At 40.4% G+C, this 28000-nt stretch overlaps 1 protein-coding gene across 2 annotated transcripts; it reads left to right on the forward strand.

Annotated features, from left to right (window-relative positions):
* Positions 1-2: 2 nt before the first annotated feature.
* On the forward strand, positions 3-28000 carry RPP30 (ribonuclease P/MRP subunit p30). Of its 2 annotated transcripts, none has more exons than XM_044240086.1 (11): positions 3-99; positions 1527-1582; positions 2385-2441; positions 2823-2897; positions 6105-6176; positions 12797-12886; positions 21486-21602; positions 22170-22199; positions 22609-22646; positions 23026-23105; positions 27120-28000. In XM_044240086.1, the coding sequence occupies exons 1-11, from the start codon at positions 18-20 to the stop codon at positions 27227-27229; spliced, it is 807 nt and encodes a 268-aa protein (XP_044096021.1). In that variant the 5' UTR covers positions 3-17; the 3' UTR covers positions 27230-28000. The 2 variants fall into 2 exon arrangements, with proteins under 2 accessions (XP_044096021.1, XP_044096022.1); XM_044240087.1 differs by having other exon boundaries at positions 27156-28000.

Below are 28000 nucleotides of genomic sequence, written 5' to 3' on the forward strand. Positions count from 1 at the left end.
GGTCACGTGATTTCAGCATGGCGGTGTTCGCGGATTTGGACCTGCGAGCGGGTTCCGATCTGAAGGCGCTTCGCGGGCTGGTGGAGAACGCCGCTCACCGTGAGTCTCCCCGGCTTTGCGGGCCGTGGTGCCTGCCCAGTCTCGCTGTTTCCAGACCATCGGGCCAAGTTCAAGAGGGACTCGAGGGCCTGTCCTCGTCCAGGTCTCCTGAGATCTCTGGGATGTCCCTGGTAGCTGATGCCGCCGCGGTGTTGCTCTGATCCTGGGCGCGGGAAACTCAAAGGCACCTGGGAGTTATTACCCGGTCCAGCTCCTTCTTACCTGCCAATTGAAAAAACTGAGGCTCTGAGAGGATGGGAGACTTGCATAGAACCCCACAGCTGAGGGATGGCAGAAGCCTGGGCTTCCGAGTGTACAAGTCACCTACGCCACTGCTTTTGGTATCACCCCTTTCCGCCTCACGGCACTATCAGAGCATTTCGGGGAATTGAGCACAGTTGGGTAAAGCTGTGGAAATTCAAAGAAAAGGGGGGAGGGACGTGAGGGTGACATTGTGGGAACAATATTAAGAAGAAGAGGAGGTAGGGGGAGGAGGGAAGACGTACTATGCGAGTGGGAGTGGAGCAGCATGGCCAGAATGCAAGAATGTTAGGCATATTTGAATCCAAGGGAAGCCAAAGCCCTGAGAGATCCTTTTTAATGGTTGTAGTTAATCAGGAGTGTTGTCTTCTTCCTTCCACTGTAAAGTGTGGGGATAGAGAAGTTTAAAAATGAGGAAGTTTCTGTGGAGCCTGTCGAATAATGGATGCTCATTAACAATTTAAGGGAGAGGAAGGAAAGAAGGAAATCAAACAGATGAGAGAGAGAGAAAGAGCCATTCTTCTGGTATTAATATGCATGATCTTTCATGTCGTCCTGTCGTCCCCATTGGTATTTAAATAACTTAAAAATAGGAGTCATGATCCAGACATATTTTTGGTAGTCCGAATGTCCAGAAAAATGCTGTGTTGAGCTGATAAAGCAGGGCCCTGGCCTCCAGAGAGTTCCCAATCTACTGATGGTGGGCAGCTGGAAAGAGGAGGTGAGCAGTGGTGTGAAGGAGTGATTACTCCATTTTTTCCTAGGAAAAGGGCCTCTGAGGGAAGTAGAGAGGGTAAAAAGCAAAAGAAATGAGCGAGAAAAAAAAAAGTATCGTGCTAATAATACATCACAGAAGTCAAACAGAGCCCTGTCTCTGTGCCACGCACTGCTCTCAATCATCCTGTGCTTATTATCTTGTTTTCTCATGACAGTTGTGTGAGGTTAAGTTCTCTTAACACCATTTGATAGTTGAAGACCTGAAGCTTGAAGTTAAGTAACTTGTAAGTGGTAACCCGTAGATTTGAAGGCAGGTGTTCTGACACCAGAGCCCATATCCACAACCACTGTTCCTACTGATCCCTAATCTTGACATGAATTGAGCCTAGCCTGTGCATACAGGGAAGAGGTTGTCCCATTTAACAAGAATGTTCGATTTTTCTTTTCAGTTGGCTATTCAGTTGTTGCCATCAATCATGTTGTTGAATTCAAGGAAAAGAAACAGGTAAAAAACAATTTCTGAAGTTAATAACCAGCATTTACAATTATCTTTGTTTATATTGGTAATGTGGAAGCTACAGATGAGCATATTTCTTAAATGCACCCTCTTGTGTACTATCTTGTTTTACATGTTAACAGTTGAGTCAGTGCAGAGTTTTGTTTTTTGTTTTTTTTTAAGATTTTATTTATTTAACAGAGAGAGATCACAAGTAGGCAGAGAGACAGGCAGAGAGAGAGGAGGAAGCAGGCTCCCTGCAGAGCAGAGAGCCTGATGCGGGGCTCAACCCCAGGACCCTGGGATCATGACCCGAGCTGAAGGCAGAGGCCTTAACCCACTGAGCCACCCAGGTGCCCCGCAGTGCAGAGTTTTTGTGAAGTATTAGGGCATGGTAGAAAGATTCTTAAAATTGAGGTGATGTTAATTAAACAACTTTAAGTAATTTTTAAAAGTACGTTGTCATTGACTGAATTGTAATCCCAGTATTACTCCTTTTTATTTTACTGACATGGACTCATTATTAATTCCCCTCTTACACGTGCATGTAAATGCGTATATTTCTCTTCAGGCCCAACAACTGTACCTTTTAGATTATTTCAGTCTAAAAACTGTTTTTCATCTCTCCTCTCCATTGATGTTCCAACTGCTTCTCTGATTTCCAGCTTTCTTCCTTTTACTTTTTTTTTTTAAACTTAAGTGTTTCTCTACACCAGAAATTAACTTTTCTGAAAACCCCCTATAAGTTTTCCATTATGCTTCATTCCTTTAACATGTATGATCTAGGGTGACTGTTTATTGTTTTTTATAGGAAATTGAAAAACCAGTAGCTGTTTCTGAACTCTTTACAACTCTGCCAATTGTACAGGTGGGTATTTTGTTGTTTAAGAACCATAATACTATTCAAACATGCCCAATTTTATGTAGGGTTTTCTAACGGGCACTGTTCCTTCCTCTGCCAGTCTTACTTTTCCACAAAACTCAGCTCTTCCCTGAAGCATTCACTTACTATGAATTCAGTACTTCTTTGATGATCTTTTTCCCTGAAGTCCTATAACCTTTAATCTCTTTATGTAGTTTAACACATATACATCTTTATTTTACTAATTATTTGGTAATGAAGACTAGCTTTTACTGATCGTCACTATCTTTTATTGCTGGTACCTTTTAATGACTGCTTCCCACTGGTAAAGAGGAAAGTCACTCATTGGCATTTGAACTTTTTTTGATAGAATGTTTTTGATTATAGGGAAAATCAAGACCGATCAAAGTTTTAACTAGATTGACGATTATCGTTTCAGATCCATCTCACTGTAATGTTTTGGTAAGTTAATTTTTCTTCTTTTTGGCCTTTTAAGTTGTACTGGTTCATGTTGAACCTCACTTCCTACTTTTTTTTTTTTTAAGGTTTTATTTATTTACTTGACATAGGGAACACAAGCATGGGGAGCAGCAGGCAGAGGGAGTTGGAGAAGCAGGCTCCCCACAGAGCAGGAAGCCCAATATGGGGGTCGATCCCAGGACCCTGGGATCATGATTTGAACCGAAGGCAGATGTTTAACCCACTGAGCCACCCAGGCAGCCTGAACTTCACCACCTGAATCCCTGAATCCCTGAATCCCCTGCCCCCGGTTAGGATACCTGCCTACTCTCCTTATCCTCAGAATTCATATAACATAACATAACAGTCTCTTCTACTCTTGGCACAGATAGAGGGGTACCACAGTTAACAAATCCTTTGACAGCTGTTCTTCATTGAACTCACATGAACCAGACGTACAGTGGGTGCCAGAGATATTGCTGTGAATAAGACAGACAGGATTGTTGAACTTAGGAAGGTTATAGTTTAATTGACAAGACAAGCACCAAACAGATAATTAAGAATGTGAGGAATATTTGAAGAGTTGGAGGTAGTAAATAAAAGATACTCTGAGGAAGGTGATGTTCCACCTGGGACCAGAAGAATCAGTAAGTGTTATGTAGGTGCTGCGCACATGGGAGAGAGTGTTCCCCCAGACAGGATGGATTAGGCACAGGTTCTGGGCCCCAAGAAAACATGGTGTTTTCTAGGAAATGAAACAACACCAATAGGGCTCACCCTTGTGAGCTGGCTAACCTGGGATGAGGTTAGGGATCTAGTCTGAGTAAGCAGTTGGAAGCCCTTGAAAGTTTTAAATGAGGGAATGAAATTATGATGTTTCCATTATAGAGACTGGATCAGAGGGGTTAAGGGGATTTAAGAGGCTTAGCAGGGGCTGAGGATTGACAGGATTCCATGGTTGATTGGGTGTAATGTGGTGGCTCCCAGCACTGCCTGATCAGCCCGCTAGGTAGATGGTGGTACCTTTTCCTGAGACAGGACATAAAAAGAGAAGCAGGTTGGAAGGGTTATTGTAAGGATTCCAGTGGCATTTGTAAAATGGGTAGTTGGAAAAAGCGGCGTGGCCCTCAGAAGAGGGATCTGATTAAAGAAACTGATTTGGAAGCCGTCTCTCTGTAGAGAGTAAATGAAGTCATGGAAATGGATGAGAATCCCTGGTTCACGCGTGGACGTGTGAAGAAGTTCTCAGACAGAGTCCTGAGGAACTTCAGCATTTAATGGTGGAGTAGAGAAGGGGAATTGTAACTGGAGACTGAGGCGGGACTGTGAGAAATAGGAAGACAATGGGCAAAGTGAGAAGGGAAATGGGAGGAAGGGTCAGCAGCATCTTCGAGCCCCAGTAGTCCAGCAGGAGAGGGGCTCAGACAGGTCTTGGAATTGACAAGAAGTCATTGGTTGCCTTAGCAAAAAACCACCTCCATGGAAGTGATAGAGATGGGAGGAAATGCAGACAGTGTGTGATGCTGACTTTGCTTGCAAAGTTGACTCCATAGGGGAACAGAAGGCACAGGGAGGTTGGCAGACAAGAACCTGCTATCTCTGAGTTTTAGTAGCTGGGAGAGAGGAGTGTGCCTGCTGATGGGAAGGATCTAATGAAGGAGAGAGAAAGAGAGATCCTGAAAATGTGAGCAGTTTTATCTTGAGCTGGAGTGGACTCCTCTGCCATAGAACAAGAGTCCTCAAGGAAGGGCTGGCCTCTTTTATAATGATTAACATTGCTTAAAAACAAAAGTAGAAAGCCAAGTTCTGATTCTCTGGGCCCAGGTAGACCTAAAGGGAGCTGAATTTGATGGGTCACAAAGATGTTCATTCTCTCTTGTTATCATGAGCATCCTGGTAACCCCTTTTTGTTCCTTTTCAATTGGGAGTGGGCAAGCAGAGGGCACAGAATCCTAGGTCCTAACTTTTCTAAGACCCGGGGTCTGCCCTGTGTCAGCATGTCTGCCCAGCAGCCCTTCGTGCCTGCTTCTGCTTCTCTTCGCCCCTCCCCTTTCCTGCTCTGATTTTTAGAATGCCTTTTCTTTCTACAAAATCAGAGGTAAAAGCTTTAAAGGTACAATTAGGCAAAGAAGAAATATCACATATTATCCCATCATTCAGAAACCGTGTTTGAACATACAGTTGAGCCTTGAACAATGCCAAGGATGAGGGCACAGACCCCCATTACTCCTACCCCACATAGTTAAATATACGTGTATAAATTTTGACTCCCCCAAAACTTCACTACTAATGGCATCCTACTGCCAACCAGAAGCCTTACTAATAACATAACAGCAACATTATAGTAACAGTAATAACATTTACAGTACTGTACTAGATTTATTTAAAAAAAAAAAAAAAAAAAATGGGGTGCCTGGGTGGCTCAGTGGGTTAAGCCGCTGCCTTCAGCTCAGGTCGTGATCTCAGGGTCCTGGGATCGAGTCCCACATCGGGCTCTCTGCTCAGCAGGGAGCCTGCTTCCTCCTCTCTCTCTCTGCCTGCCTCTCTGCCTACTTGTGATCTCTCTCTATCAAATAAATAAATAAAATCTTTAAAAAAAAAAAAAATGTATGGGTGGACCTGTGTAGTGTGAACCCATGTTCAGGGCTCAGCTGCATAGTTTTCCAACCATTTCATAGACATACACATATGGTGTTAAGTTTGAGATTTTCATTTTTAAGCAATAACTGTTTAACTGATCTATCCCTCTCCTACTCCTATTTTCTTGCACATCTAGCATTTTAATTTATATTTAACAGTATCCTTACTGTGAGCCTAATTGTATCATGTTTAGTGTGTGTATTTCTTGTCTCATAAAAAAATGGTGAGTTCCACTGAGAGCCCAGACATGCCTTGAATGAGTTCATATCCCCAGTGCCCTGCACACAGTAGGTGCTCAGAAATATCTGGTAACCTTCTCCACTCATGTGTAAGAGCACCAGCTATCAGCTTGTGATTTTTATATCACAAGCACAATTTGGTATGCAGTTAAAGGGTTACAATGTGGGAAGGAGGGTGATGGGTGGGGTCTAAAACCTCGTATACAAAGCAAAGCAGAAATGGCATGTAAGAAATATTACGTGATTAAAATAAATGCATCTAGACTACAAGTCAGAATTCCATGTGTACACTCTTGATTATTATACAATAACATTCTTTTTATACTGCTAGAGAGCAACGTCTTCAAGGGTCCGGCTGTATGATATCGTTGCAGTTTTTCCAAAGACAGAAAAACTTTTTCATGTGAGTATGTAAGTAATAGATAGTGAGAGAACATAGTATTTATTATTTTACGTAAGAAGTCTGATGTTCTGCTTTTGCAGGTGATCTGTTTCACTCCATCTGGAAACTTCTAAGATTTTTCATGTATGCCTGGGATTCTGAAATTTCACAAGGGGGTGCTTAGGTGGCATGTGTTGTTTTGTTCATCTTGCTGGATATTTGCTGGGCTCAAATTGAAAGAGTCTCTCAAGGTTTTTTCTGTTTATCTCTGCTTCATTCACTTATTCGTTCATTCATCTGAAATGTCTCTTAGGTGAATGTTGTTCTGTCTCATTCAAAGCTCTGAAATCACCTCAGTTTCTGCCCTTTGTACCATGCATTGCTACCCATGAGGGAAGAAAGGTGCAGAGTTCTGCTGTGGCATAAGAGATGTCCTCTCTGGGTTTGGCTTTCTCCTTTGCGTGCTCTGAGGTGTGGTCCATATGCTAGCAAGATCATGTCGGCCTTTAGTCTTAGAGAAGTTCTCAGAATCAGCCATCTGCTGATTCTATTGCCCTTTGTGTTCTTTGTGCCTTTATGAATTTAATTCCTTTTGTATTTTTAAAATTGCCATTTCCATGACTTTTCAAGAGGGAACATTGTTGAGCATGCATGGTCTATTTTGTCAAGTTGAAACAGAGCACACTGGGTATTTTGTTTTTTTCACTCTGCACATTTTAAATGATTATAGGAAAGAACAAAAATCAGCTGTAATAGTTTTTCAGGAATGTTTTACTGTGTAAAATAGGCATAGCTACTTTTAGGAAGTTCTTTTATCTAGATTGAAGAAAATAGCTAACTACCAAAACTATACTCACCAAAAGGATACTGCAGAAAAAAAAAAAAAAAAGTACTGATCTTTGATGTTTTAATTTTACAGCCTGTTCATTTTTTTTTTTAAGTTTTTATTTATTTATTTGACAGACAGATCACAAGTAGGCAGAGAGGCGGAGAGAGAGGGGGAAGCAGGCTCCCCGCCAAGCAGAAGGCCTGATGCAGGGCTCGATCCCAGGACCCTGGAACCATGACCTGAGCCGAAGGCAGAGGCTTAACCCACTGAGCCACCCAGACGCCCCACAGCCAGTTCATTTTTTTTTTACTTTATTATTTTTATTAACATATATTATATTATTTGCCGCAGGGGTTCAGGACGATTCACAATCGTCAGGCTTACACATTTCCCAGCACTCATTTTTAAGCAAAATGTGTTCTGAAATTATAGGATGATTTTCCTTTGGTTTATCCAGTAGAGGGAGCTGTTAACTAAGGAGGCTGATGTGTGATTAAATTTAGTGTTTAGGGCAACTATCAATTCTTAATTGTTTATATTACTTCAAGGAAATAGCAAAAATTGTCTGTGTTTTTTTTTTTTTTTTTTTACTTTGGTGATGCCCTTCATAAAATGCTCAACTATAGTAATTATCAAGAATTTTGTTTCAGAAAAAGGTGAGTGGGATCAAGTGGTTCTTATTTATCAGAAGCCCCTGTGGAACTAGTGAAAACCAGGCACTTTCAGATCTCCCCCACTGGAGATTCAGATCCATTCGGTTTGGGGTTAGAATATCTGGGTTTTTTTGTTTTGTTTTTTTGTTTTTTCCAAGTCCCATAGGAGATTCTCATTCAGTATTGAAACCCCAAGGAGGAATATGAGCATATCCAAGTTCATTGAAGAGCAGCTTAGTTTTCTAAGTAATAGCAACTCTAGACTGAAAGTTGGCAGTGTACCTAATTTTTTGTTGCCCATTTATTTTTTTAATTGATTCTGAAGTGCACATAATTTATATTTTTGATAGTTATATAACATGGTGGAGAAGCATATGTTCATATATCTTCCCAGAAACTTCTGCATATTTATTTCTTTAACACAATAATCTGGGAATAAACAGAACATATATACTTTATTATCCTCATTTTTTAGAAGAGAAAGTTGAGACTTAGGCTAAATGATTTGCTTTAAATCTTGGATAGTATATAACAGAGCCAGGACTTTTGGGTTTTAGAATACATTAAAATTTCATTTAGCAATTTTATCTTATTACAGTTGACCCTTGAGCAGCATGGGCTTGAACTGCACGGGTCCACTTTTGTGCAGATTTTTTTCAATAAATACAATACTATAAATGTACTTTCCTAATGTGTTTCTTAGTAATGTTTATTGTCTAGCTTACTTTGTTGTAAGAACACAGTATATAATATACAAACGTGTTCATTAGCTATTTATGTTCTCAGTAAGGCTTCTGGTCAACAGAAGTTAAATTTGGGAGGAATCAGAAGTTTTACGTAGATTTTCTGAGGGGTTCGCACCCCTCAATCCTAGGTTGCTAATGAGTCAGCTGTACTTGTTTTTCTCTGATTGTGTGAATTCAAAAGCATGAGCACATGCTTTGTATGGTGGGTAGAACGGTTAGAAATACCCCTGAAGATAGAATAAAGCTATAAATAACATACAAGGTATTTGTTTGGAACAGACTATGCAGAGAGTTACATGAAAAGTTACATGAAAACAGATTCTAAAATTGGAACATCTTCCTTTTATCTGTCCACATCTTTCCCATTCATTAAGGAACAGTTAAAGTTAGCATTCTCCCTGTTTTCTATAGAAAATCAATTTTAAGAGACATTTTTCTTTTAATCCTAAAGGTTTTAGAAGTATATCATGGTTTGGAACTGGGTCGGATGCAAGCAATGTGTTGCTTAGCAGGTTGTATTCTCTAAGTGATTTTATTTGTTTGGTTTTTAAGTAGATTATCTAGAATTTAAGCAAGCATCCCTGTAGATGTGATATTCTAAAACTAAGGTCTCTAAAAAATTTTAGAGTCACAAAAACAAATACACACACACACGTGTTAACACTTAGTAGTTTAAAATCTAACCACCTTAAATAGCATTGTTTCCATGGGAAATAACGATTTTCCATTCGGAGTATCTGGAAGATATCTCATGGATAAACCCTCCCTCTCCAGGGTTACCCTAGGGGCTAAGGCAGAAGTGAAAGACTGTAAGGGGAGTCAATGACCACAGAATTTGGCAGGCGGCATTACATAGAAGCTTCGGGAACTTCTGAGTTACTCCCATTTAGGATTTAAAGCAACTGAACAGGATGAGGAAAATTCAAGTTATTTAGTCCAGTGCGCTTTGAAGTAAGTACTTTGATTTTGTACTCCATCAATTTAAAAAAAAAATTGAGTCTTTATCCCCAGTACCTTGTTTATTTTCTTATAAATTATGTGTATGTTTCATTATGTCAGTGTGATTTTTTAAACAATACACGCACACAAAACAAGTTTTAAGAGAATGAATTGAAAAATAAAGGGAAATAGAAGGTCTGTTTTTTTCCTTCCGAAATCCATGCAGTAGCCTTCAAAGAGTGTTGTCGGAGACCATATGTGCAACACCGGAGGCTCCTCAGGAGAGGGAGTACCTTCCAGGCAGTGCTCCTCAAGCTGGCTCCACCAGCTTCAGAACTGACAGGGCTGTTTGTTAAAATGCAGGTTATTAGGCCCTACTTATTACTGAGTTTATTACTGGGAGTAAGACCTGATAATTTCCAGTTTAGTTAAATTCTTCAGAGGAGTTCATATACACACACTTGAGACTGAGAGTCACCCTTGGTGGACATCTCGCTTTTCTCTGGGTAAGTCTGGCTCTCCCTTACATCTTATTTCTCATAAAGTACCAACATGTATTAACCTGACACCCATGTAGGGGATTTGTGGGAGACTGAACCTCTACCCTCCCGTTCTCCCAGTTCTGTTGAATCAAAAGTAAATGTATTTGTGGGTATGTGCAGTTTGGAGACTATGCCTTCCTTAAATCCTCATAGGAGTCCCTGAAAGGTGAAAAGAGCCAAGATGGGGGCGCCTGGGTGGCTCAGTGGGTTAAGCCGCTGCCTTCGGCTCAGGTCATGATCCCAGGGTCCTGGGATCGAGTCCCACATCGGGCTCTCCGCTGGGCGGAGAGCCTGCTTTCCTCTCTCTCTCTCTGCCTACTTCTCTGCTTACTTGTGATCTCTCTCTGTCAAATAAATAAATAAAATCTTTAAAAAAAAAAAAAAAAAAAAAAGAGCCGAGATGGCTTAATGCGCAACTTGGCAAAACCACTATAATCAGGTTCTCAACTGCAAATAGTATTTGAACATAATCTGTTTTAGTGATTTTGGAAGTATATCATTATAATGTAAAATGGGCTGTTATTTTATAGTTTCCTAAGTGTATCAGTTTAACACTTGGATTAATAGAAAATTAAATAACAAAAGAATTCAGTTTGAAACATTTTAAGTTTGAGGTGTCAGAGGGAGCCAAGTGGAGCTGTCCTTTGTAAATGAACGTTTATTAAAATATGTGTACTTACACCAACACGATTGTTTTTAATTAGCTGCCATTATGTAAGAGGGGGAAAATGAGCAATAGATCTGTTAAAAAAAGAACCTAATTTAGCCTTATTCTGGGGAAGAATCCTTGATGGGCTTTTAAAAAAATGAATCCACTTTTTTTTTAGATGAAAAACAATGATAAGTTCAAACGGGACAAAAGGCCATGTATTGAAATGTACACTTTTCTTCCCAGCTGGAACTCTCCCTTTTCTCCTTTGGCAACCACTACTAACAGTTTTTTGTGTATCTTCTCAGCAGTAATTATATACATACTCCTTCCCTCCTTAATTCCCCTCTTCCTCCTTCCACCCTTCCTTCCTTTCTAACACCATGCTTTTTTTTTTTTTTTTTCACCTCATAGTATATATGGTTCCATAATATCAATTACAGATGTACTTCATTCCCTTGGAGTCTTCATACTCTGTTGCATAAAGGGACTATATTTTATTGAAGTAAAATAAAGGAGTATCAAGTTGTGTCTAGTCTTTGGTGATTGGTATTGCAATGACTCTCCTCGCACTAATATTCTTGAGCATTTGTTGGGTATAAGGCTATAGAATATATTTCCACAGGCTCTCTACAGGATACATTCCTACAGGTGAATTGCTGGTGTGTGCATTTAAATTTTTGACACCTGTTGTAAAATCCTTTTCAAGATCCTGTACTGATTCAAAGACCCTGTGAGTGCTTGTTTATTTATTCTCTTGTTAGCAGTGGATTACTAAACTTGTGGATCTTTGCTATTCTGATAGCTTAAAAATGGTGACCAGAAGCTGAATTTGTTTTATCTTCTATTCGGAGCTTTTCATCCATTCTTATCAAATTCTCAGTGAGTCTTTTATGAGGTGGACAGCTGTGGCAGTTGGGATGGGGCAGATTGTTTATGAGCCAAGTGTTTCTGGCAAAACAGTGTGACTTCCCAGGCTTCCTAAGTTACTACGACCGTCTAAAGCCAGGCAGCCTCTATCATTGCTTGCTTCTTCCTAAAGCCCTGGAGTGGGGATAGGGATGACCAAAGTGGGAATTCTGAAGAAGAGAGGCAAGATGTAACATTTCTGTCACTGCTAAAAGTCCAAGCTGATCAGATGGGGGATATTACTACCTGCTCTTTACCCCTCTTCCTTACTCTGCCCTTCCCCTCTGACCAGAGCCCTAGTGTTAGTTTGCCAGCATAGCCAACCTCACATTTTGAATTTGTTCATCAAGTCTGTCTACACCAGCATTGTCAGTAAGGCTTGTTTTCAGTACGCGACAAAACAGACAATTCTTTCTGTCACTGTAAATCAAGTAAAGGCCAAATCAGAGCCAGATACGCATCTTCTAGCTGTGGTTTTGGCTTATACTCTTATGCTCGTAATTTTTTCCCAGCTTTATTTTGTTCCTCTGATTTTCTTTTCATTCTGTTTTCCTTATCTATTTTCTTTTGTATGTTTTTGTTTCGTTTTTTTGAAAGCTATTTCAAACCTCTTTTGGAGGTAAATGCAAAGTACTGATCAATAAGCAAGAATAAAAATTAGAACAAAGGAAAGGGAACTTAGAAGTTGAAAAATACATTCAGCATCATTTGATTTGTGACAACTGTGCTTTGACCACCACCACCCTCCTTCTCCATTTCCTCCTCCTCCCCCCCCACCGCTGCTGCTTATCATCTTTCCCCTCTATGGAGACAACTTATGCATTACACCCATTATGTAGACTATTTCTCTTCTAGTTGGAACAAAATGCCATCAGCAGGGCTATGCTAGTATCCTAGCCCCTCAGTAGTCTGATAGAAGCCACAGTCCTAGGACAGTTCCTGGCAGAAAAATAAATAATCTGTGGAATAAATGGACCATGCTCATATTCCTTTGGCTTGTATTTCTTCCTGGATTCCGGAACAGTTAGTTACCACTTTCTGGAACAATCTGATGTAGCCTTCCGAAAAGTGAGCCTCTCTTAGCATCCCACCCTTCTGTAGCAACCATGAGTTAGAGGGTCTCCAGGCTCTGTCTGGTGAGATGATCCGTGGACATACCACTGTGCTCCAGCTCGGTTACAGTTAAACTACTCAAACCGAATGTGAAGGAGTGGCTACTCATTGACAGATACATTTCAACACCATTATGATGCCTGTGGACTGAACCATATATAATTTATATTTCCTTAAATCAGATTTGACTATGTCTCTCATTCTTAATGTGTGCCATTTCTTTCTTTCGTCTTTACCTGTTTTTGGTCTTTTTCTTGACAGGTCGCTTGTACACATTTAGATGTGGATTTAGTCTGCATAACTGTAACAGAGAAACTGCCATTTTACTTCAAAAGACCACCTATTAATGTGGTGAGTGTTGTACTTTCTTTTTTATATGTGAATCTGTACAAACCCACGTTAACAAACTGGAAAAGGGGCAGAAGGACCTAGTATTCTTGAGAAGGAAAAACCTAAGGCTGATGATAAATAGGCAGTTTAGGAAAGAGGATTTTCATTTTTGAAAGCTGACTAGAGGTAGAAAGGGAACTTGAAACAAAAATTATCCAGTAAATTATTAAGATGCATTTAAAAGACCTTAGAAGCCAGAGTTAATGAAGGATATTTCTTAAAAGGATAGCCATAATCACAGACACTTAGAGCCTAAGCATTGAACAGTAAGGGGATAGGGCAATCTAGAAAGAAGAGGTAAGGGGAAAAAAACAGAGAGGGTTCCTGAGGTACCAGTGAGCTCGGGCGGGTGTGTAGAGGAGGGAGCTGGGTGCAGAACGCCCAGCAGACGAGGTCCAAGCAGGATGATCTACCCTGAAGCTCGCTGGTTGACTCAAAAGCCCAGGATCACTTTTATAATAATCTTAGAAGGTGGCCATGTGTTCAGGAAAGTTTTGTTCCTGCTTCTGCAATGGAATTCTCCTTACCTTTCTACGTAGTTTCTCTTGTTTCTCCCAACCCTTTATCTTCCATCTGTCACACCTTGCCAGTCTTCATCAGAAAGGTGGTAGAGCTTGACCTCCATGGCTCTCGGGTCAGCACGGCGGTTAGCTGTTTGCGCGGGCAGCCGGGTCCTGGGGAAGGGTTAGGATGCTGTTTCAGAAGAGCAGCTTCCAAACCTGTCTCCCCTTCTCAAGAATTCCTCTCAAAGGAGACCGAGGGTGTCACAGGCAGTCCACATTCCATACCTTGTCCTGTCAGAATTGGAAAATTAAAAACTTGGGCACTTTTTCAAGATCGATAACTCCCCTCTTCTTCTGTCTCTGTGGAATCACAACTTCCTCGAGCTTTCTTTCGCTGTCGCTGCTGCTAAGGAATTGGCTCGAGGCCAAGAGTAGGGGGAGACAGTGAAAGGAGAACATTGATCTATGTGGTGTGCAGAAATTGAATCCGTGTGGAAAAATTTAAGTTGGCTTAGGTTCCAGCCCTAAAAATATGCTACTAAAGAACTTGAAAAGGACTCAAAATTTTAAAGTCGTATATGTAAGGGGAAAACTATAAACCAGCTCTTTTCTGATAAATACAGAGAGTGCTACTGAACATAAAACAGTATTTACTAAGCTCAAATCATGTTTCCTGTCTTCTTGCTGGTACTTAAAAAAATAAACCCTAAAAACAATCCTGAATCATCACATTTTCAGGTTGGAGATCTGTGTTGTTTTTAGCAGCTCACCTGTGCAGTGTGGTAAATGCAGGCTAGCAAGGAGAAGCCTTTCAACCCGTCAGTCACAGGATGGGGAAAGTTCTGGTTGGTACCCTGTCAAAAGAAAACTCTGAGATGCTCCAGCTACCCGCGATAAAAGGCACAAACAAGTACAGTACCCGAGGTGATGGCAGTCTCATTGGCCTCACATATTGTTCCTCTTCAGAGATAGCAAGCTCTGTCTCTAGAAGGCTTTTTACTAGCCTCTAACTACCCATCCAATTTCTGCGGTTAGGTGGTGCAGCCACTCTGTAAATTGCTATTCAGCTTACTTTTTTTTTTTAAACCTCTCTCTTTGTCTTAATAAATAAGGAAGGCCATTTTCTAGACTTCTTTGCCTGAGTAAACCCACTTACAGTACTATGCCCTTGACTGGGAGGAGATAGTAGCATGGGATGCGAAGGCCAAGTCCATGGAACAGATGGACAGCAGTGCACAGCACATAACTCCTCATGTCCTTCAACAGTGGTAGGCTTCTCAATGGCTGTTTTGGCAAGGGCTTTCAGTTAGTTCCTTATGAATGTGCCCTACTGTTCAACCCAGATTGTAAGCTTATAGAGTGTACCAGCTGTGGGCTGGGTCTTTTTAATTATCGGCAAAATCTTGCCTGCAATGGATGCTCCTTAGAATTTGTCAGTCGGATTAATATATGTCAGATTTAGCACATCAAGGTGCAGCTTGGGGAACATGGCCAAATCGTCCTTGTCATCAGTCTTTATCTGGCTGTCAGGGTCTGGCAGGAAGTGTGGGCATGGAGGGAAGTGGGGCACTGGAGCAGCATGAGGAGGATGGCAGTGGGGACAGTGGCAGTAGGACTGCCCACCCTCCAGTTCCATCTGTAGGTACAGGAAAGCTGCTGTTTGATGGATATTTTTGGCTCAATTCCCATCTATTTCAATTTAAGAATTCTGAAAAGTAAAAATTTGACAAGCGAGAGGGATATGCAGTATTTAACACAGTGTCTGCTTTTTTCTAAAAATCTGGTGTGAACATTTTACATATGTTGTTTAATAAAAACTAGATGATGGAGTGGAAGGAAGGGCTGTGCAGGATTATTTTTAGTCTTCATCTAGTGTAGAAGTAGGCTGTGGTGTGAATTGGTCAGGAAGCACAAAAGTCCATATTTATTCAATACCCATTTTTTTCATTTGAAAGAGTAAGCTAGAAACATATAATAAGAGGTAGCTAGCTTATTGTTCAGGGTAAGTAAGAGTTGTATGATATGTATGTATTATTTGTATCTAATAATATCTATTCTAGATATGGAGCTGTAAGATTTTACATTAAAATACGGAAATACGTTCACCATGAAAGGATAGAAAATGTGGTAAATAAGAGTAATAATTAATCTTAGGTCCCGGTCCTTGCATGCTCCTTTGGACTTGTTAGTTAACTTGTCTTTGGCCATGAAAAGTTGATAGGTTGACTTTATAAGGATCACCGTATTGGGCACAGATCTTAATTTAGAAAGGATATGTATCCCTTTATTTTGTGGTAGTAAAAAGCAGGAACATTAAGATACTTAATTCATTAGTCTTCTTCCCAGAGGCCTTAAGCCATGTGACAGTTATCAGCTCAAAAGGTTGGGATGATAGGTTGGAGGGTACAAATTTCCAGTTACAAGAAGTATAACTTCGGAGACTCTAATGTACTCGCATGACTGTAGTTCATAGTACACAGTGTTGTGTACTTGAAAGTTGTTGAGAATAGACCTGAAGCATTCTCACCAAAAAAAAAAAGGTTATATTAACTATGTCAGGTGATAGATGTGCCAGTTGTGTGGATCTTAGTAATCATTCCACAATGTATATGCGTATCGAGTCATTGTATTATATACTTTAAATATGTATAGTGGTATTTGTCAGTTATTCCTCAGTAAAGTTAGAAGACGACAACAGCTGGGGTCATGAAAGTGGCCCAGGAGCTGGAGCAGCACACCAGAGCATTCCTTTGTACAACTTAGAGCTTGCATCCCCCTTAGTTATCTTCAACACATGCTTGGAGCACCGTAATGTCAGTTATGTAATTCCCTCTAAAATCTCCTACAGACCTCTTCTGGAGTCTAACCTGTACGGAAATCACAACTTCAGCATGTGATAGTTGGATTTCAAAAATTAAATTCAGCTTGTCTTCTTAGACAGTCCGGTGACTTCTCATTACTTATCTTATGGTTTAGGCACTTTCTCAGCTGCTCCAGCCCAGCAGCCGTAGGGCACGTGGATGTGAAGTACCTCCATTATGCAGATAAGACCGGACTCGGTAGTTTGTGGCTCACACTTCTCTCACAAGTTGACTTCGGAATTGTACTCGATCTCTGATTTTAAATCTGCTGTCATTTCCCACTGGGAAATGCTATTTAAAATTACTTTACAGCACAACTCTTTGTTAAGCATAGAATAATCTTATATTTTAGAACATGATCTTTAGAAATTCAGGTTTCAAGAACAATTTTTTTAAGCAGCACATATCTTTACCTTCCTTTGATTTTTCCCGTTGATTTTTTTTCCCCCCCCAGTGTTCTTGCCATTCAACAATGACTTCAAGTTTATGGAGTTATTTCAGTGCTTATATGTGTTCTGTTCCCTGATGTTTTCCTCTCAGCACTCCCTTTAACTATAATCTATTTCTGTCTTCATGGTCCAATTAGTCCCCACTGAGAAGTGTCCAGCAAATAGTGTCTGAAGCAGTGAAGTTGTTCCAGGAATGATGCCATATATACTTGAGTTGGGTGTGAGAGCTCTATAAACTTTATTTTTCATCACACATATTGTGAATCTAAATGTGTTGAGTGCTTTATCGATCCAGTGCTTAGACCAGTGCTAGCAAACTTGCCAGTATCAACAATTTTGTGTGGCAAAAAAACCAGAAAGAAGGTTAAAAGACTGGTGAAAATATTTTCACATATTTCAAAGCTAAAAGGCTAATGAGAAGCTAAAAAGCACAGATGAACAGTCCCCCCAAAATGGATTAAGAATGTGAAGACATTTCACTGGAAAGGAAATACAAATGGCCCTCAAAAATGAAAGATACTTAAATTCCTCATTATAGGAAAAATTGACATGAAAAACACCTAACTGATTGGCACAAACCTGGGAGTTTGATGTACACTCTGCCGTAAGGTTGCGGGAAAGCAGGCATTCTCATACATTGCTAGAACAGTGTAAATTGGAACGATCCCTATGGGGAAGTGGGTGATTTGGCAACAACCATCTGAATTACAACTGCTTTCCCTTTCTGACCTGGTGTATTAGTTTCCTAGGGCTGCCAAAACAAAGCATCACAAACTGCGTGGCTTAAAACAACAGCGATTTATTGTCTCATGCTCCTGGAGGCTAGAAGTCTGAAATCAGGATATCATCAGGATCACGCTTCCTGTAGGAGCTGTAGGATAATCCTTCTCTGCCCCTTCTTGGCTTCTGATTTGCCAGTAAATAATCTTTGGGGGTCCTTGGTGTGCAGCTGTGTGACTCCACAGTCTCTGGCTTTGTCTCGCAGTATGTTCTGCCTCTGTGTCTGTGTCTTTATGTGGTTGTCATGCTGTAAGGACCCCAGTCTTGGGATCAGGGGTGTATCTTAGACCAGTGACCTCACCTTAACTAATTACATCTACAACAACCTTGTTTCCAAGTAAGGTCACATTCTGATGCACTGAGGGTTAGGACTTTAGCATACCTTTCAGGTGGGTAGGAAGGGGGGGACACAGTTCAGCCCGTAATACCCAGCTTGAGTGTTTATTCTATAGATAGATTGAAACAGCCCAAAGTCTCTTGATGGAGGCATGATTAATTACACGCCGCTGTATCTCTCCCGTGAAATACTGTGCCGCTATAAAACAGAATTCAGGAGTTAGGAGCTGACATAGAAGAGCCCTCGAGTCAGAGCAAGAATATGGTGTGCTACCTTTTGGGTAAGAAAGAGGAAAAATAATATGTAATTCATATTTACTTATGTTTGTATGAAGACACCCTGGAAGAAGACACAAATTAATAGAAGTGATTATAAGAGGTGGGAATGGGGCAGATGGGAGCAGACATACAAGTAAAACTTTTTATTGCTTTTTTATGTTACTTTCATTAGTGAATTAGATGAACAGATTACCTTAAATAATGTTACACCAGAGGGTGCTGAATCCTTTTGAACTCAGTAAAGAATTTTTATGAAATTACCGGAGAATCTGTATATTGGCCTGGTAATCAACTCTCTATTTTCTTCCTGTCATCTTCAGCTTTGCTTAGTTTTTGGAATTTTACCACCAGTTTTTTCTTGATCACGTATCACAGACCTGCCCTTTGTAGCGTCATTATGACTGTTACTTCTCATTAGTAAAGAAATCTGATCATCTGCCTATTCTAGATCCTTGGTCAGAGATGTGAACAAAAGCCAATCAGGCAGGCACTGTCATGCTTTATGAAGAGGCTGTTAAGAACAATCATTTGACAAGCTTAAGGCAATTTACATTAGAATGGTCTTAGAAACAGGCCCAGGTAATGAGTCTATATTTTATCCATTGAAAAATTTAAAGTATAGTATTATGAAAGAAATATTCACAACCGTCAGTAGCACATTATGTATAATTTCTCTGTCTCAGACTTTTCTTAGCTGTTTAAAAGTGAACTTGATTAATGTACTAAGAGCAAAATCAGAACTTTTTTCTTAAAGACTAATTAAGCTGATTATTGTCTTCTCTCCCTCCCCCTGTGAAAGAGTTTTTATTTTGATCTCATCCCCAGAGGGGGCTAAAATTTTAGATACAGTTGGGGGTACTTTATGACCTGGTCCCCCAGGTCTGTGTATCATCCACATCTTCTCCCCTTCTCCATCCTCCTGCCTTGTGTTTTAGTTCAGCAAATAGCAGGATGAAGAAGAAATGTCACCTTCTTTGACTAATTATTAATTTTGGTAAGAGAAGTAGCCAAGGAAATAGTTGAGAATCTGGCTAAAGGAAGTGTTGTGGTTTAACTGTTGAATAAGTCGCCAGTTTTATCCTGGTTCCTTTTACATGAATAGTCTGTGGTGAGCAGCATTATTACATAACTTCTTTCCTATAAGCTACTATTTATCTACTCAGAATATAAATACATTTAACACTTTTTGCATAAAAGGCAGTTATGTCTTACAAAGAAATATCATGACGCTGCTCTCCAGCTGTGTACAAGATAGGCAGGGAGACCGAGGTGCACATTTAACTTTGGCACAAAGAGTATCATCACAGACACCATTCCCAGAAATAATCAACACAAGCCCAAGGTTTAGAGGTGGGAAGAAGTTGTCAGGGAAGGTTGCAATATGGAGAATCCCATGTAAACTTTAACTAAACTAATATCAGATATGTAAGGAATTCTACAATAAAATCTCAGAACCTTAAGGCAAGAGGAAAAGTTAATGAAGGGAGGATTAGAGGATAGGAGAAAGGGAGTCTCGGTTCAGGAAGGGAAAGTAGGGGCCTTCCATGTGCACCTGAATTAGTTTAAGGTGGGCTGCCAGTTCTGGAAGACCAGTTTTTCCATTCCTTGTGAACATTAAGAAGTAGACCTCCTGTGGCCACACGGGAGGGTAATAGAAACTCACTTGCCAGGTGCTGCCCAGTTTGTGCCTGCCGTCCTTCCTTTGTTCGTTCAGAAGAGTACTGCTACCAACTAGGGCCTTCCCCTGCCATGCCAGCATCCTTCAGATGCTTCCCACTGCTGAGATCAGTGTGTCTGCAGTCCTAAAGGCCGGCGCAGTTGGCCCTTCCCACCCTCCTTAGCCTCCATTCCCACCACAGGGGGCCCCCTCACTCCTGTCCCCAGCCATGACCTCCTCTCTGTGCTCCCACACTCCCTCCAACCCCAGAGCCTTTAAGTGTACTCCTCCCTTTGAAAATGCCTGTTTACTCAGTTCCTTCATCATCTACTCTTAAAGTTCTTGATAGCACTTTCCACAGTTGAAGTGTTAGGGGTTTTGGTAGTTATTTGGTAGTCCCCTTAGAGTAAAAGCTCTGAAAAGGGAGGAACCATGTCAGCATTTGCTCACCATTCCCACACATAGTTGGCTGAACACATACCTGTCATGAATGGATGAAGATACAGAGCTGGTCGTCAGAAAAGATGGACAGTGTGGTCGTGGATTTCAGTTCTGTTTCCACCCCTTCCAGACTGTTTTCTTACTTCTGGATGCCCAGCTATTAAGAATGCTATAAGTAGGAAAGAAGTTTCTTTTTCTCATGTAAAAGACTAAGCTTGTCTGGTGAGGTGAGCTGGGCGAAATAGTTAAGAGGCCAGGCTTCTTTCATGCCTGAGCCCAGCCAGAACTCAGGACTCTAGTAGTAAAGGACAAGGGGAGAACAGATATTGGGGTCAGTTAGCAGTCTCTGTCACAGTGCCTTATAAAGGTGTCATTAGGGTTAAATACACACATAAGACTCTTAGCATGCACTTGACACGATACTTCCTTCATTCAACATATATAATAATTGACTCATCTGAGGGGCCTTCCCAACCCTGTTCTTTTTTTTTTTTTCTCCAATTTATTTATTTTCAGAAAAACAGTATTCGTTATTTTTTCACCACACCCAGTGCTCCATGCAAGCTGTGCCCTCTATAATACCCACCACCTGGTACCCCAACCTCCCACCCCCCCACCACTTCAAACCCCTCAGATTGTTTTTCAGAGTCCATAGTCTCTCATGGTTCACCTCCCCTTCCAATTTACCCAAAAGCACATACCCTCCCCAATGTCCATAACCCTACCCCCCTTCTCCCAAACCCCCTCCCCCCAGCAACCCACATTTTATTTCGTGAGATTAAGAGTCACTTATGGTTTGTCCCCAACCCTGTTCTTCAAGCATTTTTCAGCTCTTCATTTCTTTGTCTCTTACACTGTTGGGTCCAATTAATTTTTGTTGTTGTTGTTTTCTTTGCAGTTTACTGGAAGTGTAGGGAGCACATCTCCATCTTCCTTTTAATAGTTCGTGGAGGAATAGCCCATTTCCCACCCCACTGGGACTTTGCTCTCTGTAGCTGCCTCATGATTCCTATTTATATAAAGTCAGCTTCCCCACAGCTAAGATCCACTATTGATCAGATAGAGCCAAACATTGGCCTTCCCCTGCGGATGGTGCCATTCAGGCATGAATCTGTCTTTGTTTCAGGCTGTACCTTGACATGTGGGAGGTCTAAGGTGGGGTTGAAGAGGGAGGTGAGGGAGATTCTTAGAGAAAAGAAAGTAGGACAGTGTGTGTTTCTCCTTGACAGTTTATTTGCTTTATCTCCTGTGAAGGCAATTGACCGAGGCGTTGGCTTTGAACTCATCTACAGCCCTGCTATCAAAGATTCCACAATGAGAAGGTACACAATTTCCAATGCCCTCAATTTGATGCAGGTCTGCAAAGGAAAGGTATGGTTCCCAAATTTCAAGATGTTTTTCAAATCTAGCAGTTTATTCTTATTATTAATATACTGGAATTGTTTAACTGCTTCCTTTTCCCTAAAGCAGAAAGTTCTCAAAGCTGGGAAACAAATTCTCCCATGTCAGTGAACCCTGCAAGTTTTAAGGGAAGGAGAAACATCAAAGGAAGAAGAATGGCAGGGTGGGGGGAGGAAGATGTGTTGAAACCCTTTATAAGGAATTTGAAGTTCACCTACTTTGAAAAGAATGGTCTGGATAACAATTGTTTGTCATCAATTATTTGAATTAAGATTATAGGACTTTTTCAAGTAGTTTTTTAAATGAATTCACCTTTTGTAAGATCCAGTGGGAAAGCTTACTGTGTTTCTTGTCTTGTAGGCTGCTCTTGATCCTAAGGTCTTTCTCTGACTTTGATTCTTTACCTTATCTTTAGAAGAATGGTATTTGTAGAAACTTAAATTTTAGCAAGTGATAACTGGTTATTTGTATTAGAAGACTTTTCCATTTTTTTTTTCATTTATCTGAAATTAATGCTGAACGCTTTCTCTTTGGCAGAATGTGATTCTGTCTAGTGCTGCAGAAAGGGTAAGTCTGGCGTGAGTACTTTGTTTTCACTTTTCAAGTTATAAAACTTTGAAACGTGTTTCTAGAGGATAAATTAATAGTAATGTAATGAATGCTTATTGCATATTTGCATTTTGAATTGCCTGTGCCCATTGCGGTTGCTGAAGAATAAAATGTATCCCCATTTCTTCTGGGATGCAGGTTTTGTTTATGTGAAGTTTTTTTCTTTATGCTGTTACAGAATGCTTTCAGGGTTCTTTTAGAAACTTGGAAACTTAAGAAAACCATCAAAATTGTAAGGACTTAAATTGATGTGGTTAACTCCCTTAGTTTTTGGATATTTAAGCATCCTATTAATTTACTGCAAATGAAATCATTGAAATACTATGAATAACTTCTCTCCTGTCTTTTTTTGTTCACCTTATTTTAGCCTCTAGAAATAAGAGGCCCATACGATGTGGCAAACTTGTATCCTTTTCTGAGTTGGAAGCTGTTGAAATGTAGGAAATTTGGAAATTGATGTGGTATTATAGTTTAAGGGTTTTTTTTAACCTTTTACTGTGAGTTTACCAATGTAAAATTTCAAAAATAAATTACATACGTTGTAGAGAGCTTCATCCTTTTGTTTCCTGCGTTAAGGGTAAAATAGAAAAAGGGGAAGAAGGGACTCTATATCATAAAAGCTTAGATTGAGTCTCTTCACAGATGCCCATTGCATTCAGGCTAGAACTGCTAGAGAGTGAAAATCCCTCTTGGTGTGGCCAGGGGAGCGGGGTTGGCAGTTGGGTTTCTTGTAGTCCCCTGTCCTTGGCTGACGCTATGTTGAAAGCTTTAATGGCCCCACCAGAGGACTACTGTTTGGGCTGTCTGAAAGTGATGCCAAGGCCGCCGTGTCCACCAACTGCCGAGCAGTGCTTCTGCACGGAGGTGAGCAAGTTCTTCCAATAAAAACACCAAATGCTCATGTTAGGAGCCAGTCTTTTTTTATTGTTTTATTTTTTAAAGATTTTAATTAATTAATTAATTAATTTATTAAAATATTTTATTTATTTATTTATTTGTCAGAGAGAGAGAGAGTGTGGGAGAACACAAGCAGGCAGAGCGGCAGGCAGAGGCAGAGAGAGAAGCAGTCTCCTCACTGAGCAAGGAGCCCGATGCGGGACTTGATCCCAGGACCCTGGGATCATGACCTGAGCTGGAGGCAGCAGCTTAACCAACTGAGCCACCCAGGTGTCCCAAAGATTTTTATTTATTTGACAGTGATCACAAGTAGGCAGAGAGGCATGGGGAAGCAGGTTCCCTGCTAAGCAGAGAGCCCGATGAGGGGCTCGATCCTAGGACTCTGAGATCATGACCTGAGCTGAAGGCAGAGGCCTAACCAGGTACCTGAGCCACCCAGGTACCCCAAGCCAGTCTTTTTTAATCAAGATGATGGAGCCTATTTACTTTTACTATCCTGCTCTGCAAACCTCCTTTAGGCTCATCTTTGCTCAGCCTATTTTAACTTTACCCACCAATGCTTCTCACCCTTTGCTTCAGATTTGACTTTGTGTACTCTGTGGACTGAATGTGGTCTGTGTTACAAAACTGAGTACTGAATGTGTCTTCCAAGCTCCACATGTTTGGGCCCGTCTACCTTCCTTCTCTCTCATCTCCAGAGAGGGATGCTTCCCCTGTTGAAGTCATTGTTTGCAAGAACTGAAATGTGAAAAAATTGATGATAAACCATTTATTAGGAACACAGAAACAGCAAATACATTTTAAAAACCCAACTAAAAATCTCAAATAGTGTCTTTTCATATTTAATACAACTCATGATCCTTTTTCTCATTTTTTTTTTCATGCTTAACTATGGGCAGACTCTGTATCTTTACTCACATTTCATTTACATAAACCTACCTCCTCACCTTAATTCCACTACTTGAAGCCACTGAACTTCATATTCATCAGATGATAAAAATTAAACCAGAAATATTTGCTATGCCAAGACTTTAGAGAATGAAGATGAGGGTTTTTTGGGGGGTTTTTTGTTTCTTTATAAGGATTTTTTTTTTAATTTGACAGAGATCTCAGGTAGGCAGAGAGGCAGGCAGAGAGAGTGGGGGAAGCAGGCTCCCCGCTGAGCAGAGAACCGGATGCAGGGTTCGATCCCAGGACCCTGAGATCATGACCCGAGCCGAAGGCAGAGGCTTAACCTGCTGAGCCACCCAGGCGTCCCGAAGATGAGGTTTTTTAAAAAGAAAAAAATTTAGAGGCGACTGGGTGGTTCAGTCAGTTAAGGTTCCCAACTCTTGATTTTGGCTCAGGTCTTGATCCCAGGGTTGTGGGATCGAGCCCCACATTAGGCGTTGTGCTCAGCACAGAGTCAGTTTGTCCCTCTCCCTCTGCCCCTCCTGTGCACACGTGCGCTCTCAAGTAAATAAACTTTTCAAAACGTACTGTCTCTTCCTTCCCTTTAAAAAAAAAAAAAAGAAAAATTTATACTTTCAATCTGTTTTATCTTTGTTCTCTCTGTGATTTTTAGCACTAGTAGTAGTGGTCATGAAGCAGTTCGCTTGATATCACCTAGATAAATTTAAACTTCAGAATAAGGCTCCATGTAGACGAGGTTATTTGGCGTATGAATAGGTGAGTTATTGAGGCCTTGTATGTTTTGTCTAGATTTTCTAGATTTAATGATCTGATCCCCACTTGGGAGAACTGATTTCTGTATTGACTTACCGTAAATTAGATGATTTTGCTTCTGTTTTCAACATTTTTAGTTTGAGACAACTGTATTATGTAGGCTAGGCCCTATATCACATAAGCTCTGGGAATGGCCAGATTCATTAGGACTTTATCAAGATTGTCTTGAAATTAAGAAATGTGGGTTTGTGCTTTGGTTGTTCTGCCATTATTTTTGTCTGTTTTAAATGAACATAAGGAGTCCTCAAGATTTTGGATAACAATTGGTGTTCCAAAGTAGACTAAAATATGAAAAGGAAGCTAATAAGAAAATGTAATGGGAAAAATATGAAGTTCTGCACTTAAAAAAACTCAGCTGTTCAGCAGAGGGTATGTATAAAGCTAGGCTTTTATGAAGCTAAACTAAAGGAGGCTTTATGGACTCTAGGTAGCATTACCCTCCCACAGTGTGAGAGTCCTGGTTATGGCTGCTGTCCCTGCAGAATTAATAGCACATCTGGAGGATACATTACAGTTACCCTGCTTTTAGTTGACATTGGGATCAATATTAGACTGCATTGTGGTGGATTCCTAAGATTGTGAATTCAGCCTCAGGTTACACTAGAAGAAATAAAGGAATCTGAAGCAAGGGGATTCATAGTCTCACTATTATTACCCTCTGCGTTGATGAAGTCTCAACTGGTGTGTGTATTATCCCAAGTGCCCCTTTTCAGAAGGACAGCAGTGCACTGGAGCACTACAAGAAGACGGTTACTAGGTTCTTAGAGGGTCTGGAAACCTTACCATGAAATGGTTGAAAGCAGTGCTGGAATGGATATCTGGAAACAGAAGACTTAGGACACATAGTAGCTGCCATTCAACACTGGAAGGCTCTCTACTGGGAATCAGGATTAGGTGGGCCATTCAGGGTTCCAGAACCAGTGAATAGCAATTCTAAGGAGGTTGTAGAGAAGGGACAGAGGAAGTTGGCGTTCTAATGATCTTGAGAGAAGTTTGTCCCTTTTACAAATTAGAACACTTTAAATAATTGGCAAAGATTCAGTAGACTTGGTAAATTAATCCTGATAAGTGAGAAGGTCATGCCTATGTAACTCTAGAATTGACTTGACTTTTATTACTTGAAACAAGAAATCTTAACTGAATTTATGTTCATCGAAGTTCTTTTGATTCTGTCTTCTTTGTAGCCAGTGGATCTCCTTCTCTCTCCTCCCTAGTCCTTATTTCATAAGGACTAAATTTGGATCTTTTCAAGGTGTTATGGCCTTAAGCTTACCCATCAAGCCCCATTTCCCCATAAATTTTTCACATTCCTCCTTCACACCAGCTTATTGTCCCCTAAACATACTAGGTTCTTCTTCCCTTTTCCTGCATGCCTTTGCAAAGGAATCCCATCTTTTTTTTTTTTTTTCTGTATTCCTAGTGTTACTTCTATTATGATACCTTCCTGATTCATCCAGGCAGAGTTTCTTCTTATGGGTGCCTCCATTCCCGTTACATTTGCCCCTCACGTTCTTTTATCTCTGTGGTAGGCATCTCAGTACCCTTTATAGATGACACAGGGCCTGGCCCAGTAGTACATTTTTAGCTAAAATTGGATAGATTAAAGTTGAACTCTGCTGCCAGCCTGACCTAACATCTCACAATTCCCATTCTTTATCCATTGTCACCAGTATATGAGAGATCAGAAAATGTGTGAGTTTGATTTTCTTTCATTCACTCAACAGGTATTTATTGAACACCTGTTAGATAACCAGGCATTGCTGGGTGTTAATACAATACGACTGATTCTTCAGAGGTACATAGATGACTTAGTGAGGGACCCAGATACAGTACGTGCTGTAAAGTGAAGTAAGCAGATGTCATCACCATGGGAGGAACACAGTTGACTGTTGACCAGGCTCTCTTGATTCGTGTGCCTTTCTACCATACTTAAAACATCTGCTGCACCAAAGTCTGGGACTTGGGCCCTGGCTGTCTAAGGTACCGTGGACAGACCATTGGAGAGAACCTATCCTGCGGTTTTACCCTTGAGTAATCCCTTTAGAATGAATTAGATGTAAATAATATACTGGTATTTGTATCCATTGGGGATGACAAGGTACTAACAGTGAATGACATCAGTATCCATAGCAGTTATTCTGGCTTTATTATTTACTAATGTTGTTAAGTCAAAGTAACATGGTGATACTTGTTAAACCACATCTTTTTAAATCAGGTCTTAACTTAAGGCCTGTGGTTTCCCTGTTTGTTTTATAGAAACTAGAAAAACTGCTTTTGGAATTATTTCCACAGTGAAGAAACCTCGACCATCAGAAGCAGATGATGATTCTCTTCCAGCTTGCAAGAAAGCCAAGTGTGAGAGCTGAAAAGAATCCCCCGTCTCTGTCAACACTCCCTTCTTCCCTTTGATAGTCCATCAGCCGCAATAGAAATAAAACCTTTATGATTTACTGTTTTCATTTGGAACTAGAAATCAGTAATCTATAAAAATAATTCTATATTCAAGCCATTAAAGTAACAAAACCTAGTGAAGCAGTAAAAAAAAAAAAGACTGCCCACTTATTGAATTTAGATATACTTTAAGAGAAAAATCAGAGACGAGTTTATTTATTTTTTGTGTTAAGTAATAAAACAGCAGGCATAATTGAATAAGATGTTTCCGTATTTCAGGAGACTCTTTAAAATGTTTCTTCTTCATTTAAAAATACATGTTTTGCTGCTTTGCTGGATATACGTGGCTTATTATTTTTTAATCTTACTCTTCAAAAAGAGGTTATTTTGAGGCCTATTAAGGCATACCAAGGGATTGGCCTTTACGTGATTTATTTTTGTTGTAAACCTCTCTCTTTGTATTCATCAGGTCAAAGTTCTTTCTGAAAGGAATTGCTATAAATTTTGTGGAAGGAGAGAGAAAGTGCATGTAAAATTACATGTGGCCTCTTCTTTTGCTGCTTACCTTCATGATATTCTTGAAACAGAACTTCCTCCTTTGAGTTGGAAGTCCCTGAAAACCTAATACTGATTTTCCTAATAGCTGTATTAAAAATATCAAACCATTGTACTCAACCAACTTTGGAAATGATTTTTTTTTAAGTAGCAGAATCATTAAAATAAATGGAAGTGGCCTTTTTTGCAAA

Source organism: Neovison vison, chromosome 2 (assembly GCF_020171115.1).
Source record: "Neovison vison isolate M4711 chromosome 2, ASM_NN_V1, whole genome shotgun sequence".
Taxonomy (NCBI): domain Eukaryota; kingdom Metazoa; phylum Chordata; class Mammalia; order Carnivora; family Mustelidae; genus Neogale; species Neogale vison.

What these genes read in the sequence shown, in the direction of transcription:
- RPP30 (XM_044240086.1), top strand. Translation starts at nt 18, where the DNA reads ATGGCGGTGTTCGCGGATTTGGACCTGCGAGCGGGTTCCGATCTGAAG. An exon ending in CATCTCACTGTAATGTTTTG is followed by an intron (nt 2,898 to 6,104) that starts GTAAGTTAATTT and finishes TTATACTGCTAG; the next exon opens with AGAGCAACGTCTTCAAGGGT. An exon ending in TGTCTAGTGCTGCAGAAAGG is followed by an intron (nt 22,200 to 22,608) that starts GTAAGTCTGGCG and finishes ACCTTATTTTAG; the next exon opens with CCTCTAGAAATAAGAGGCCC.